General features: G+C 35.9%; 1 protein-coding gene across 6 annotated transcripts in view; it reads right to left on the bottom strand.

The window, feature by feature from the left end:
* LOC138711693 (alpha-tocopherol transfer protein-like) overlaps window positions 1-7,220 on the bottom strand; it is a 53,167-nt gene extending 45,947 nt beyond the window's left edge. For 2 of the 6 annotated variants that reach the window (XM_069842824.1, XM_069842823.1), the window contains exons 1-4: window positions 6,791-6,819; window positions 4,855-5,012; window positions 3,036-3,204; window positions 1,750-1,999 (exon numbers count right to left, since the gene is read on the bottom strand). In XM_069842824.1, the coding sequence (XP_069698925.1) occupies window positions 1,750-1,999; window positions 3,036-3,204; window positions 4,855-5,012; window positions 6,791-6,804 (591 nt within the window). In that variant the 5' untranslated portion in view covers window positions 6,805-6,819. Of the gene's footprint in view, window positions 1-1,749; window positions 2,000-3,035; window positions 3,205-4,854; window positions 5,013-6,255; window positions 6,279-6,790; window positions 7,092-7,139 lie in introns of those variants that run through there. The other 4 variants (XM_069842828.1, XM_069842827.1, XM_069842826.1 and 1 more) reach the window with 4 other exon arrangements.
* Between the last annotated feature and the right edge of the window lie 7,813 nt (window positions 7,221-15,033).

Raw genomic sequence — 15,033 nt, 5'->3', positions numbered from 1 at the left:
TGATACAGTGTTAAAAGTTGTGTAATCAAGATGTAGTATCATTACTTAATTTGCTTTATGTCATATCTTCTATATTACTTGGACGTAAGGAAATTTGTTTCAAAACGAAATTGTAAGATATCAGATATAGAGCAAGATTACTAATGCTGTAATCTGCACTTCGTACGGGTCAGAATGACACTCGCACAGGTCGCCCGTCCAATTGAGACAAAGGTCTCCTTGCTGTTGACCACCGCTGGACTGTACGGGAATTATCCATCGAACTTGGACTCGGTCATCAAACTGTGTGCCATTTTTGGAGAACGAATTAAAGAAGAGTCTAGTGAAGTGTTTTGTGGGGAGAGTAGCATTGTATGGGAGAGAAACGTGGACGTTACGACGAAGGGAATAGAAGCGGTTTGAAGCATTTGAAATGTGGATACGGAGAAGGATGGGGCGTGAAAAATGACAGACAGAGTAAGAAACGAGGCTGTGTTGGAAATATGGGTGAATAGAGAATGACGCTGAAACTGATCGGGAAGATGAAAGCGAATTGACTGGGTTATTGGTTGAGAAAAAACTGCCTTCTGTAAGATGAACAGGAAGGTACTGTGAACGGGAGAAGTGTTCGAAGAAGGTATGTATATATATGAGATGATAGGGGAGAATAAGATATGAAGAGTCCACTGCAAGATTGATGGATGTCATTTGGAATACATTTTGCAGGAGAAGCAATTGAAAGTTTGAAATGCTTAGCGGTCAAATCTTAACTGTGATTTTCCGATCATTACTGGACAATGACTATCATTGTTAATGCTATATACCTCTCTATGTACATTCTATATATCTTAAGCTATGCATTGACAGTCTTTGTTCATTTTCGACAAATAAGTGAGATCCATCATTCTTGCAGTAGACTCTTCACATATGGATCATTTGCGGAGACTAAGAGGAAGGCAGAAAACAGGGAAGATCTGAGAATGCTGGATTTGCAGTGAAAGGCTTGCTCTTGGGCAGAACAATATATGATGTTAATGCTTCTTCTCATTGAATAATTATTTCGAGACTTGTGACTTCCAAATTACTATCACGACAAGAAATACACTTTGAGTTCAATTAAATTACCGGAAAATTATCAGAACTATTTATATTACTGTTGATAAGTTTTAAAATCGTTTCTATCTGTTGTGGATATTAGGATGGTGTTATCCTGCTGAATATTAAAATTATATTCAGCAGTGTTTGGCAGTTCATAAGAATATGAACTCGAGTGTCTTGCGTGCTTGCTAATTCGTCAAATGTGATTTACAAATCAATGTGTCCTGACTGACTTTAATTACATTCCGCTATCTCTCTTAAGGAAAGTTTCTCAATTTGAGTCATACATACACATACATATGACTCTATTAAGTGTTCGAAAACCTTTTTAAATAACGTTTTCTAGTGTAGAAAATATTGTGAGACACGAATTGGGTTGGAAATAATGCAGAGGAATGAAGTGATCTTTGTGCTAGTACGTCCATTGACTCTATTACTTGTTAACAAAGAGAACTCAACTCACTTATTGTGTCATGCATCTCTTGTTACACAAGAGAAGAACCCGACTACAAACTTAGAGGTGAACATTTAGATAAAGAAATGTGAAAACTATTGAATAATTTTTTTGTTAATTGACTGTTTTGTTTGCCATCAGTAGTCAAACTTGAGAAATACATGCCCGAAACAGAAGGTAGGTAAAAATTCCGAGAAGATGGAAAGTACATATCTTACCATCAGACAGACTTCGGCTTTCTTCGCAATAGTAAATACTATTCTAGAAGCATGTCCAAGTGTATAATTTTCCAAGTCACATACATATATATCTGAGAAGCAGTATTCTTCGCACATTCTGGCTTCATTTGAAATTAAAATCATCTTAATTAGATCTTCATGCGTATAATTAATTGCATCCTTTTTTAGATATTTAATCATAATAACTCGGTCTCCTTCAGGTGTTAGTTTTGGCATTGGAAACCAACAACTGTAACAACAGAAATTACATATTTAGTACTTGATAATTATTTCTCCATGGTCACAATCAACAATAACTGGGTATTCGCCGGTGTAAATATCACGTAGATCAACATCAACATGAACATCAATATTGCCGTCCTTACCACCATACACCTTACATTAACCACCTGTAGCATTACCAATACCACCACAGTTACCAGTTTAACGATGTCAGCGCAATGATCGTTTCTGTTTGGCACCACATTATTAAAGCGACCGCCATCATTTTCAGTTCTACAATTCAGCCTTGAGTAGTATTAGTTCTGTCCCAATATCCAGTAGGCCTAAAATATTCATTATACCACCCACATAACCACGAATACCACCACCATCGCTATTCCTACCTACAGTGTGAAGTTCAACGCTAACACGTGAACAAAAAACTTAATTTATTATGATTATTACACTTTTACTACATCATATTACTTTTAATCAATAAAACGGTACGAAAGGACGTCTTTCAACCAATCATGGCTGCTTATCGCACAAATTTATCGAGTCTATAGCATTTGTTTAATTTTATCCCGTCCCTAGCATTTGTTTATTTTTAGCAGTACCGTAGCATTTGTTTCTCTTTTCGCCAACATATCAAACTGCATTGGTTTGGACGTCAGAAAACAGATAAATTATAAACCACACAAGTCGATGCACAGCACTTTCAAATACGACTTGCATTGGCATTCAAGAACAAGAATTAATAAAGACCACTGGTCATAGCTATGCATCTTCCCTGAAATCCTATTTACAAATATATGAAGAGCACCACAGACACGCAAAACCTGAAGTAATATTAAAAATGTATATAATGAATTTATAAATTATATTTTATCTACCCTTGCTGTGCTGCACCTCTCTTTTGGAGAGAGACATTTAAGCTAAATGAAGTAGATATTATAAGATCAATTAAGAATATTACATTGACATTGTTTTAAAAATGCGTCAATAATTAATTAACCGGAAAATTAAATAGAAAACTTTAACTGGAAAAAAGAATTTATATTCACAATGTTTGAGCGGTGTCCTGGAACCGTTTACTTCTAGGATCCCAGTCGCACATCAGATCTGGAGACAGAGACTTGAGTGTGTAGTACAAGTCTATGGACTGCTTGGTTCTCTCCATGCTGTTCTTGCAGCGTATCAACCAGCGTTCTAATCGGTCCTCGTGTAAAGTGCCTGGTAAAGAAACAAAACAAATTACAGGCTTCCTAATTTGGTTATTTAGATACAGTGTGGTAGCTAGTGCATCCGTGAAAAAGGAGAAAGAGATACCTCGGGAATGTTGGAAAACAACGCAAGGAATCCACAATAAGGTTTTAAATTCATGAAGAGTATGAAATGTCTTGGTGTCTGCTTCAACCCACGAAATTAAGAGCGAAAAAATATTTTGTTTACCATTATATGAAAACAAGATGGAGAGAGAATGTTATTATACATATAGTTACAGATGAAACATGGAAGAAAAGGTGAGACTGAACAAATTAACACACATCTCAGGCTCTGACTTTTCTAACCGTGTAATATTTTCAGACACTGTTTGTATGAAAACCGAATTATTTGTCAGAACCTTCAAATCCAGAGCGTTTTCCTTTGTGTATTTGTTCGCATTCATTCTACAGTACCCCCACCCACTGTACGCTTTACCACTATACTCAGTACGCCGTTACGCGGATTTCGCACTGAATTGCTCTATCGGGTCCGAAGTCTTGAAGCCTGGTGACATCGTCTCGCACAAAATGGGAAAGAAGATCGGGCTCTTGGATCAGCCCACAAAAGCATTAACCTCCTCGGAGTGAACTAATACCATCAAGATGTCCACTAACATATCCTTGCCTGGTCGTTTCTTGGTAGTCCAAATATCGGATAGCCGGGTTTCCAGAAATTCGAATTTCTTAGTCATGATTTTTACTACTGCGTAAAAGAGACATTATTTCGGAATACACGTTGCAGCTTTCTAAATGTTATTGCTCCAGTCTTAGTAAGAACAGAAGATCAGAGGATGAGGCAACAAGAGGAACTGACATTGTGGCAATCGATCGATGCACTCAAGGTACTCTTACTTTAGATCCGAAGATACGTTTGGAAAAAATCAGCAGCAAATCATTCAAATAAATGACGTAATCAGTCCATGTACAGCGAATGCTTCCTCAATTATGTGAGAGGTACAACATTACAAGTACTGCATGGGATTACCTCCTTTTCGATGCAAAAGGAAAAATTATTTCAATTCACGAAATCAACTTATCTTGTCGCCAACTTCACATGTGAAGATGTGAAAATAATGTATGATGATACTGAGGAATTCGCTATCCATTTTTCATAGTAATTTATATAGTGCCTCAATTACTTTAACACTATAATTTTGGCAATATATTGTAGGTTATTTCGTTTTTCGTTTCAAATCAATAGTTGAAATGTTGCATTTGTTTATTATGTATTCTGGAACCTTGCGATCAACCGAAGTTTTCGTTCAAATGTTCCTTGTTTTGGAAATTTTTTGTACCAGTACCTGTAATTCATTAAATTTAGGAGTTTTTAATACAGCCTATCTTGGCTTGGATTTAGACGAGTAGAATTGTGAAGACATGGCATAAATTTAACCGAGGTGTGTTCGGCGAGGGCATTTCTACCCTTTGAACAAGGTGCAACAGTGACGTGGAATATATTTTAAGCATATGCCTGCATGCGATTCTGATATTCTACCTCGTGTAGGGACTAGAAACGGCCGCGCTAACGTACCTGACTTAATAGATATAAAATAGTTTAATGTAACTAAACAAACGTATTAATTAACGTGCAACACATAGGTGTATATTTGTTACGTACCAGATTCTTCAGGCAGATGTGGTTCCATTGCTAGCCATTTCTTCAGAGCTTCTACTGCTTCCTTCACTCTTTGTTCATTTAATCTAAATTCTTGCCAAATTTTATGTACCACGTCTTTACCCGGGCCACGGAATTCTTTCGCCATTATTATTCGCAGTCTGGAAATAGAAACAAATAAACATTAGTTTGTTTAATGATTGTGTATTGCTTATATTTAACATGTTGGAGCTTTAACAAGTGGTAATGATGAATTTGTATCTGTGTGTTACGTATTGATTACATAATTGATGAGTGATGAATCAAAAAGCGCTCAACCCATCCTCCGACGAAATGCTGTTCCAAACGGATTCCCCCTGTTTCTGTAGAGCTGAATCGACCTGTGAAATGCGTTTCTTTCAGAAAGCGCTCCTTCAAAGTCTAAAATTGCTTTGGAATATGACGTTCGGTTCAAATAGCGCTGAATCCATGGAGGTGTTTCGAACAGAGGGAGCTTTGTAACATAGATGAAAATAATCTAGTAATTTCCGGTACGTGTTTCCTTGTGGAATCAATCTGAAACTTAATGGAGTCACATGACAAAGCAGCCTCATGTCATTGGTGAGCTGATGGTTTCGCGCAATTTTATGGTCAACAATGACAGCTAAATTTAAGTTGAAAGGAGATCTGTTCAGTTAGAGATATTCAGCGTTGTATAGCACGTGGGGACAATCCTAGTAAATATTAATTAGTATGGAATTCGAAGTACCGTTTGCAGTCTCATCGCTTTTTGGCTCCTTACCGTGCTTCCCTCTTTTATCCCTTCGTTAATAACATTCGCTGCCTCGTCTTGTTTCTCTGTGTGTATGGGACGACTATTAACATATAAAGAATTCATAAAGAAAAACGTCGAGACTCGGACACACTTTTGGTCACTGCGTTAGAAATAGGAGGCTGTGGATGGTCTACTGCCAACAGCACACACGAAAATTCCATTCCAGGTCTAGCTTCATTCAGCATTTGCTTTCCTAGGCTTTTCAGGATTACATTCAAACGGTGAAACTACGAAAATTTATAATCTAAAAATCTATGCCTGTCTTAAGTTGAAATAATGTCATATAAATTGCTAAAATAACGTTATAAATCTAAATATTACAAACTACTCTTGCATGTCCATTATTTATTTTCAGCAAGAGTGTATAAGTAATTTTAATTTTAAATTGATTGTTTCAAAGTGACTTCAAGATTAATTGGAATAACAACATAAGTAGGAATAGTAATTATTATAGGATATTATAGATCACTTCTCGAAGACCGTCGTATTTCGAAATATGACTTTCTGGGCTTATAATAATTTTCATCCAAAAAGTCATGTTTCTAAATGTAACTCTTGAATTCATATTATGTCAATCTGACTATGCTTACTTTTTCATAATTAACGACACATTCTAAAACAATACTCTCTTGATACAACCAAAACGAATCTTAGTTCTCTCTTCTCGACAATACATTTTCAATGCCAGATAGCGTTCTTCGTGCAAAACGTGTAGTGATAACAAGGCAAGATCTAAAGCACAATTGAAATATACCATTGTTGCTATGAAACTAATTACGAAATTCTCTGAGCGCAACGCAATCCTAACTATCCTCTAGCGGGTAATTTTGGATGCTGAGTTATGACAAGTTACACGTTATACGTGCATCTCAAAACGATTCCTTCTAAATCAGTAATTAAAAACTGCTTAATTTTGAGTTGTAACATCCTTCTTCCAAATAAGCGACATGGAAATAAATATTGTCTGTGAAATTGCCGCACTTCAGCATTACATTCTTGTTTTATAAAGACGAGAAGCCAAAGCTTCTGTTCTTATTCAATACGTCATAAAGAGTAACGGTACACAACCTACAAACTACTGAGGTAGTTCACTGAGGCCGACGACTCTGGTTAAATTATACTCACACGAATAACAACATCGGTTATAAAGTACATAGGTGCTGATGGTTTATATTTCGTGATAATGCCATTTATTCACCATTTCCTTTTAGTTCCCTTCCTTCCATAACATTCACTTGTACATCAATTTCGAAATACTTCAACAAGTCAGAATGAAACTAAAAACGTGAGGATTGGAACTGAAATAGTAGTATAGAAGACCTAATAAAATTAATTCATGTGCTTCGAAATACCGCTAAATTCTGGAATTAGGTTACACTTCATTAAGAAGAACAGAAAGCAGCTGTCCCTTGTGACAACCATATATGACGTCATGTGATATAAATTCGTACTTGCTAGTTCCGGCCCAACTCACAGATTTGCAGACGTCCGTCACTCCGTGGTTCCCAGCTCTACTGACTTGTTCCCTTGCAGATTGTGTTATAATATGAAATCGGTGGACCATGGTTGTATAATATCTCTCAAAATTGAATATACGCCAATTTTTTTATCGCATGTTATTTTAAAGCACGATAGTGGACATATACAGGGTGATTCACGAGGATTTACCGTCCCTTACGGAGCTCACTTCCGAAGACATTCTGAGGAATAAAGTCACATAAAAATTTATTAAAATCTCAATGTTTTCAATATTACATAAATTTGTTTTTTATTACATTGAAATAAAGGAATTTAAGAAAATCACATTTTTTAATATACCGTTAACAGTCTTATAGAGTAAAATTATACTACTTATAAATCGTCGAGAGTTTTAAGTTTTATAATTAAATTAAAAATGTAACTGAATATATGAAATTTGCTTGTCATAAGACGACACGTGATGTTTGTTTTAAATATAAATAACATAAAATTCTTTCCTGTATCCTTTCTATTTGCATCTGGTGGAAATGGAACTGACGTGACCATGTTACAGACGCATACTCTAGCTTACTCCTAACTAGAGTTTTATATAGAGTAGTAATATAATTTATATTATTTAATTCTTTTGTATTTGTGATTATAAATCCTTATTTTCTCTATGCATCAATTACCACTTGATTTAAGTACATTTTAAAACAAAAGTTGTGTGTAAAATAAATACCCTAATCCTTGAATATTTCTACTCTGGTAACTTAACACCATTAATTTCATACGAATTTTGAGCAACTGTCATATTTTTAGAATACGTCATGAAGCAACATTTATTAAGATTTAACAGACCAAATGATCGATACTCCATCTATATAGCCTGTCCAAATCAAGCTATAGATCAAAAACGCCTTGTTTGTCAATGGCTTCATACAATTTAACATCACGAGCATATAGTAAACATTTAGAGTGCAAAATCTGTTTATGTAAGTCATTGACATAAAGTAAAAAGAACAAGGGACCAAGATTGGATCCTTTGGGGTACACGTGAAGTTACTGTGAATGGTTTTGATTTTATTCGATTGAATGAAACATACTGCTGCCTGTTTGCAAGATATGATGCCATTAACTGTAAGTATGAAAAAGATAATCCAAATCTTGGAAGTTTATTAATTAAAATTTTATGGTCAATTTTATGAAACGCTTTGGGAGAGTCAAGGCATATCACGTCTAAATTCCTACGATTATGTAATGTATTATATGCCTTTTGTGTAAAATGGATGAGATTTGTTGTGGTAGACCTATGGGTGTAAAATCGAAGCTGATTTATATCAATTGCACTATAAACATGTTGAAAAATTCGTGTATATAGAATCTGCTTAAATACCTTGGCTGGGGCACAAACTACTGCAATAGCTCTGTAATTTTCAATTTCACTATTATCACCAGATTTAAACACAGGGTAAACCTTTGTTAATTTCCATATTTTCGGAAAAAGTTTTTGTTTTTAAAATTAATTTACACAACAAACATAAAGGATACATAAGTACTTCGAAACAAGCTTCCAATACATAAGGAGGTAAATCATCTGGGCCACAAGATTTTTTAGGCTTTAATTTTCTTATAGCAGTCAAATATTTCTGTCTAGTTAGAGGCTTAGTTGTTAATGGATAATTAATATAATCTGGTATTACCGTATTTTCTTTTTGAGGCTTGTGTGATATGTTTACATAGTAAACCGAACTAAAGTAATCATCAAACACTTCCGAAATAGAATCATTGGTATCAAAAATCTGATCTTGCCTAGTCATTAACTTTGCTGTGATATTTTTGCTAGTTCTCCTATTTTTTATATAGGTCCAAAACATTTAGAGCCGTTTTTGAAAGTATTATCTATCTCAATAACATAACTATGATACGCATTATTTATCATAATTTTAACTCTTTCGAATTTGAATAATTTCAAGGGAATAATTGTTCCGGTGCCTGGATTTTTTTTGTTTAAATTGGTCTTTATTATACTCAGATAAATGCATCCCTCTCCTGAACTATTCTTTGAACTTGAGATTATTTAGAATTTCTTTTGTAAACCAAGATGGATATTTCTTTTTAGCTGAAACTCTTTTCTTTGGAACTGTAGAATCCATTAAGAATATAGTACTGAGTAAAAGTAACCCGTAGCAACATCAATATCAGTAAACAGTGATAACAATTACCAGTTAACATTGGAAACAATTTATACAATTCTAGGAAGTGAGCTTTCTGGATATTATACACATGTGTATAACTCCGTGTAAGTTGCAAGTTGTAATTCTGGTTGAGTGTAAGACAAGGCCATACATCTTTAACTCTGCCAGGTAAAACAAAGAATTTTACAGACGATTTCACATTAGTGTAACTCTGAAAATATTGATCTAAGGATCCATGTATATATGGCATTTTTGTTTTCTCAAAAATGGCTTCCAAATAAAGTTCCGTAAGTGGGGCTAATTCCATCTGAATCATCCTGTTCAATGTTCACTCTTAAACACCTTACAAATGTGCTGACGGATGCAGCTGACTATGAAGACCAAGGACATTGTCTTTATTTCAGACATCGCGTCACCTCAATCCTGGACTCCTGAGGAATATCTCAAAGGTCGGAGAGACTCGCATAAACAAGTCTGCCGACCCCTGCAGTAGAGGCTATCTCTCCTTTCTATTAATATCTGCATACAGACCACTGCAATGATAGAAGTGTACTGTGACACGAAAGGTTATATTTGATCGTATCAAGTTCCTGCACATTTAAAGGACGAACCTAAAATTCTTTCTATCTTCTATTATCAACACACACAGCTCTCCTAAACAGACTAAGCATATTGGGAATTAAGTCAGTGGCTTTTTCAAAACATGCTAAGAAATATTTCATTCATTCATTCATTCATGCATTAGTGTCCTGCCCGAGGTCAAGTCTTTCCTATTTTCTGTCTTCCTCTTTGTCTCCACATACGATCAAAAGTCTATCATCTGATATCTTCTTCTCCCCCGAACTCTTCTCCCGTTCACCACTTCTTCCAATACATATTTTAGTTGGCAGTTTCTTCTCAGCCAGTAACCCAACTAATTCCTTTTCCTCTTCCTGATCAGTTTCAGCATCATTCTTTCTTCGCCCACTCTTTCCAGCACAGCTTCATTTCTTAATCTGTCCGTCCACTTCACAAGTTGCATTCTTCTCCATATCCACATTACAAATTCTTCTATTCGCTTCTCTTCACTTCGTCGTAATGTCCATGTTTCTACCCAGTAAAATGCCACACTCCATAGAATACAATTCACTAGTGTCATTTTTAGTTCTTTTTTCAGAGGTCCGCAGAAGATGCGCCTTTTTCTATTAAAACCTTCCTTTGCCATTGCTATCCTCCTATTGTCTTCCTGGCAGCAGCTCATGTTACTGCCCAGGTATCTGAAGCTGTCCACTTGCTCTACTGCCTCATTTAGAATTCGCAATTTTACCTTCTTTACTTTTCTTCCTATGACCATGGTCTTCGTCTTGTTGGCATTTATCTTCATCCCATACTGTTCACAGCTGTCATTTAGCTCCAGTAGCATATCCCTTAGTATCATCTTCTGTTTTGCTAACAACGCCGTATCATCAGCAAATCTTACGCACTTTATTTTTTCCCTCCTACTATGAGACAATTTTTATCTCGAGAAGGAGGCGAAAAGAAACAAAATTGTGTTGAGGTCTTTTCTTTGAAATATTTCAAAGAATGACACTATAAAATTAAGGGTATTAATAATACGGTTATGTCTATATATTGCTGGCGATATTTATTGAATGGTCCACACCTGTGAAGTAACGGTTAGCGCGTCTGGCCGCGAAACCATTTGGTCCGGGTTTCAATTCCCGGTCGGGACAAGTTACCTGGTTGAGGTTTTTTCCAGGGTTTTCCCTCAACCCAATATAAGCAAATGCTGGGTAACTATCGGTGATGCACCCAGGACTCATTTCATCGGCATTATCACCTTCATCTCATTCAGACGCTAAATAACCTAAGATGTTGATAAAGCGTCGTAAAATAACCTACTAAAATAAACAATTTACTGAATGTGATTAAAACATGAACGCAGAAACTTTTTTTACTTGATACTTCAAATAAAAGTAATGTTGAAGTAAACAAACTTCATAATAGAGGAAAACGAAGAGCAAGTTGTGTGTAATGACATCAACATTCGCCCACTTATGATTCTTGTGTTGTTTCTTTTTAAGTGTGTCACATAGTGCTCAAATATGTGAGGATGAGTGATCACTGTTACGAGGTTGTGTTAATAGTAATATGCTTTACAAGAGCGGTATGTTGAATTTTTCATGTTCGAGGAAAAGTTTGAAAAAGCGAAACGTAGTTGACCTTTTTTAATTTCCGAGAAGTGAAAGAAAACATACCGCTCGTGTATTGTACGTTATTTTGTGCGAAGAAGGTTTATTACATACCTGAAAGAGGAATTTCTAATTAGTTGCAATGAAATCTCCATCTTGGTTTCTGTTCAATGACGGCAAATTTGCAAAACAATATCTATCTTCAACATTGTTGCTTTAAGATATTTTCTGTGTTTACTATACTCCAGCATGCCGTGATATACGTCTGTCTTTTTTTCCCCCCAGTGTATGATGAGTCTGGAATCTTGTTGATTTTTTCACGGCTTCCTTAATGTTACTTGCATCACGAATGCAGTAACTTTAGTGGAGTTGTAGAGTTTACTTAATTTTTGCAAATATTTGAAAAAAAAATTAAGAGTGCAATTTAGGTGAAATTGCAGTGGAAATTTCCAATTTATAATTATTACTATATTGAACGTCTCTAAAACTAGTATGTTAAAAGCCTAAAGCAGTAAAATCTATATGTCACTTAAGGGGTAAGAAGAGGGAAATTGTTGTGTGAGTTAGGTTGGGAATACTGAATGTGGAATTTTAGACTTTCCGCGGATTGGTTTTGTGCGGAAACCAAGCAAATACGCACGATGTCGCACAAAATGATTTTGTGCTTGAAGCCTGTGTTAATACAGACTTGCAGACTGACAACGCCTTTTACAGTGCATACAAATGCTGCATTCTCATGCATACAAACATGTTATGTCTTTAGTTTATCGCAGCTTGCGTCACACCAGCACAACCTTCAGTGCACGGCCATTATCGAGTATGCATGCCAACTATGTGTTGTGGTTCAACATATCGTGACCTCCACACCATTGCTGGTCACATGTCTGTCAAAAGTACGATCAGATTGTATTAGTGTAATTTATTTGTGAAAGTGTTTAGAGATACGAGTTAATTGACGGGAAGTAAGTTAACAAGTGGAAAAATATTAAAATAGTGTTATTTCTAATGTTACGTTGTTCTATTTTAGTGAGAAAAACACAAATAAAACATTGCGAAAGTCTGATTCTCAATATGATGCGACTGTCTTGTCTGGGGTTAAAATTTCAAATGTAGGTGGACAAAAAAAACCCTGACTGTTCCCCTTTTTAAACCGATTGATATTAGATAGGCCTATACACGGATTGTAAGTAAAATTGTGGCAACACTGCCGGGAATGTGTCATGGATTCCTGCAACTCGGTACGAAATATTTCATATGAAATATTTTTTATGTCGAAATGTAAGCAAAAAGGGATAAAATTGTATTAAACTATTTTGTTTGAAATATGTCAAAGAATAACCCCCTGAAATTAATACGACATTACTTTCTGTTGGCTCTATTTGCTGGGAACGGAGAAACAACTTAACGTATCTTAACTTCTTATTGCAGGACGCAACACAAACTTGTTTTCTTTTTATTTATTTATTTATTTAATTCTTTTCTCTTTATTATGTCGGACAACGCACTATTAATATTACTGTCAGTCTTTACACCGACATTAATGTCTTGTTTTATATTATCATCATAAATAGTTATTATTTCTGTACTCTTAATCGGTATTAATTGCGACGGTGATATAATTAATATATAAATTAGGAGTAAGCACAAAATATTTAGTTTTGACAACTTTCAACCTAAAACTAGATTCTTCTACTGCTTTCAATAATAATATTCACCGTTTTAATTTTGTAGTACCAAATTTAGAATTGTTCCTCGACAATGTCCCAGCCCTTCTGTTTTATACATCTTGATTACACAACTTTTAACACTGTATCACTTCGGATTATGTATGATAAGAACTTTCTTGTGTTAAATTTTAACGTACCTTGTTAACATGTTTCGACCTATTTTCGGGCATCTTCAGAACTGGTCGTTGTTGGTCTTGGCGCCTCTTGTTTCCTGTGCGGGTGTGTTCGTAGTGTAGAGTCAAAGAGTGTGTGTGTTTTGAAATTGAGTTATGTGTTGAGAATGTCGTTGGGGTGTGTTTTCGTGTGTCTGTTTATTTCATATTGTTCTAGTGTGTTGAGTTTCTGGCTTTTTGGTTGGATGTGCAGTATTTCCATGTCTGTGTTGATGTCTCTGAAGGTGTGGTTGGCATTTGTGTTGTGTTCTGCATATGTGGAGGTGTTTTGTGATTTTGTTATGGCTGTGATGTGTTCTTTGTAACGTGTTTGAAATGATCTGCCTGTCTGTCCTATGTAGAAGTTTTTGCAGGTGTTACGGAAGAAATGTTTTAAATGATCTATTTAAACATTGAACTTCCACATTTATGTCGGACTGGGTAGCGTAGTCCATGTAGCGGTAGCCTTCTGTGCTCGAGGTTGCGAGTTCCATCCCGGCCCAGGTCGATTACATTTAAGTGTGCTTAAATGCGGCAGGTTCATGTCAGTAGATTTACTGGCATGTAAAAGAACTTCTGCGGGACAAAGTCCCGGCACACCGGCGACGTTGATATAAGCCCAGCAGTTGCGAGCGTCGTTAAATAAACCAAAATTTATTCTTTTTCACATTTGAAAAAAAAATATTGCTGACTAAATTAAAATGAAAGTGTATTTCTACAAAGCCGGAAGGTTGCGGGTTAGATTCCCGACGTGGTCATGAATTTTGTCCAATGATCTAATCCTTTCGGCCGCACCATGGCCCTGGAGGTCACCACTCTCTAACAGAAATGAGTACCAGGGGCAATTCCTTGGGGTAAAAATGGCGGCAACGTTGGACTGACGTCTGTACTGCCATTAATGTCGATTTTAAAGTTGCGAGCCTTAACCACTAGCTACTTTCTTGTCGATTTGGCCTGGAGTGGAATTCACTTTCGTCTTAAATATTGTGACTTTTAATTCAAACAACAATGGGTTTTATTTCTATCTTTTATCACACCCGTCAAACAAAAGGTATTCCACTCAACACTGCAACACTGTAATCGTTATTGCACTCCACAGAATAACAATGGCTGTTCACGTTTATTTTTGAGAAGAACAACAATTTAGTATTTACTATTTATTTATTTAACTGGTAGAGATAAGACCGTCAGGCCTTCTCTGCCGTTCTACCAGGGGATTACACCTATAATATGAACAATAAAATTACAATTAATATTAAATTTTCAATTACAATTACAATTACAATAAGAATTAAAGTACGACAAGATTACCTGATTAATAACAGCTAGACATTTTATGAAAGAAGTTAAAAACAAAGAATATTTTTGTACTCCTAATTTCAACTAATGTTCACAAAAGACTATTTACAAAAGAGAACTGTCAGTTCTCAGTTCACAGTTCGTTCGCCCTGGCTAGTTCTTCTAGCTCACTCACTCAAGTTTACTGTACATCGATCCCACGAGTCCACACCTGTGGAGTAACGGTTGGCGCATCTGGCCGCGAAACCAGGTGGCCCGGGTTCGATTCCCGGTCGAGGCAAGTTATCTGATTGAGGTTTTTTCCGGGGTTTTCCCTCAACCCAATATGAGCAAATGCTGGGTAACTTTCGGTGCTCGAACCCG

This window comes from Periplaneta americana, chromosome 13 (genome assembly GCF_040183065.1).
Source record: "Periplaneta americana isolate PAMFEO1 chromosome 13, P.americana_PAMFEO1_priV1, whole genome shotgun sequence".
Classification (NCBI taxonomy): Eukaryota; Metazoa; Arthropoda; class Insecta; order Blattodea; family Blattidae; genus Periplaneta; species Periplaneta americana.
The sequence above is the reverse complement of the archived record's forward strand: the minus strand, read 5'-3'. Positions and strand labels throughout refer to the sequence as shown.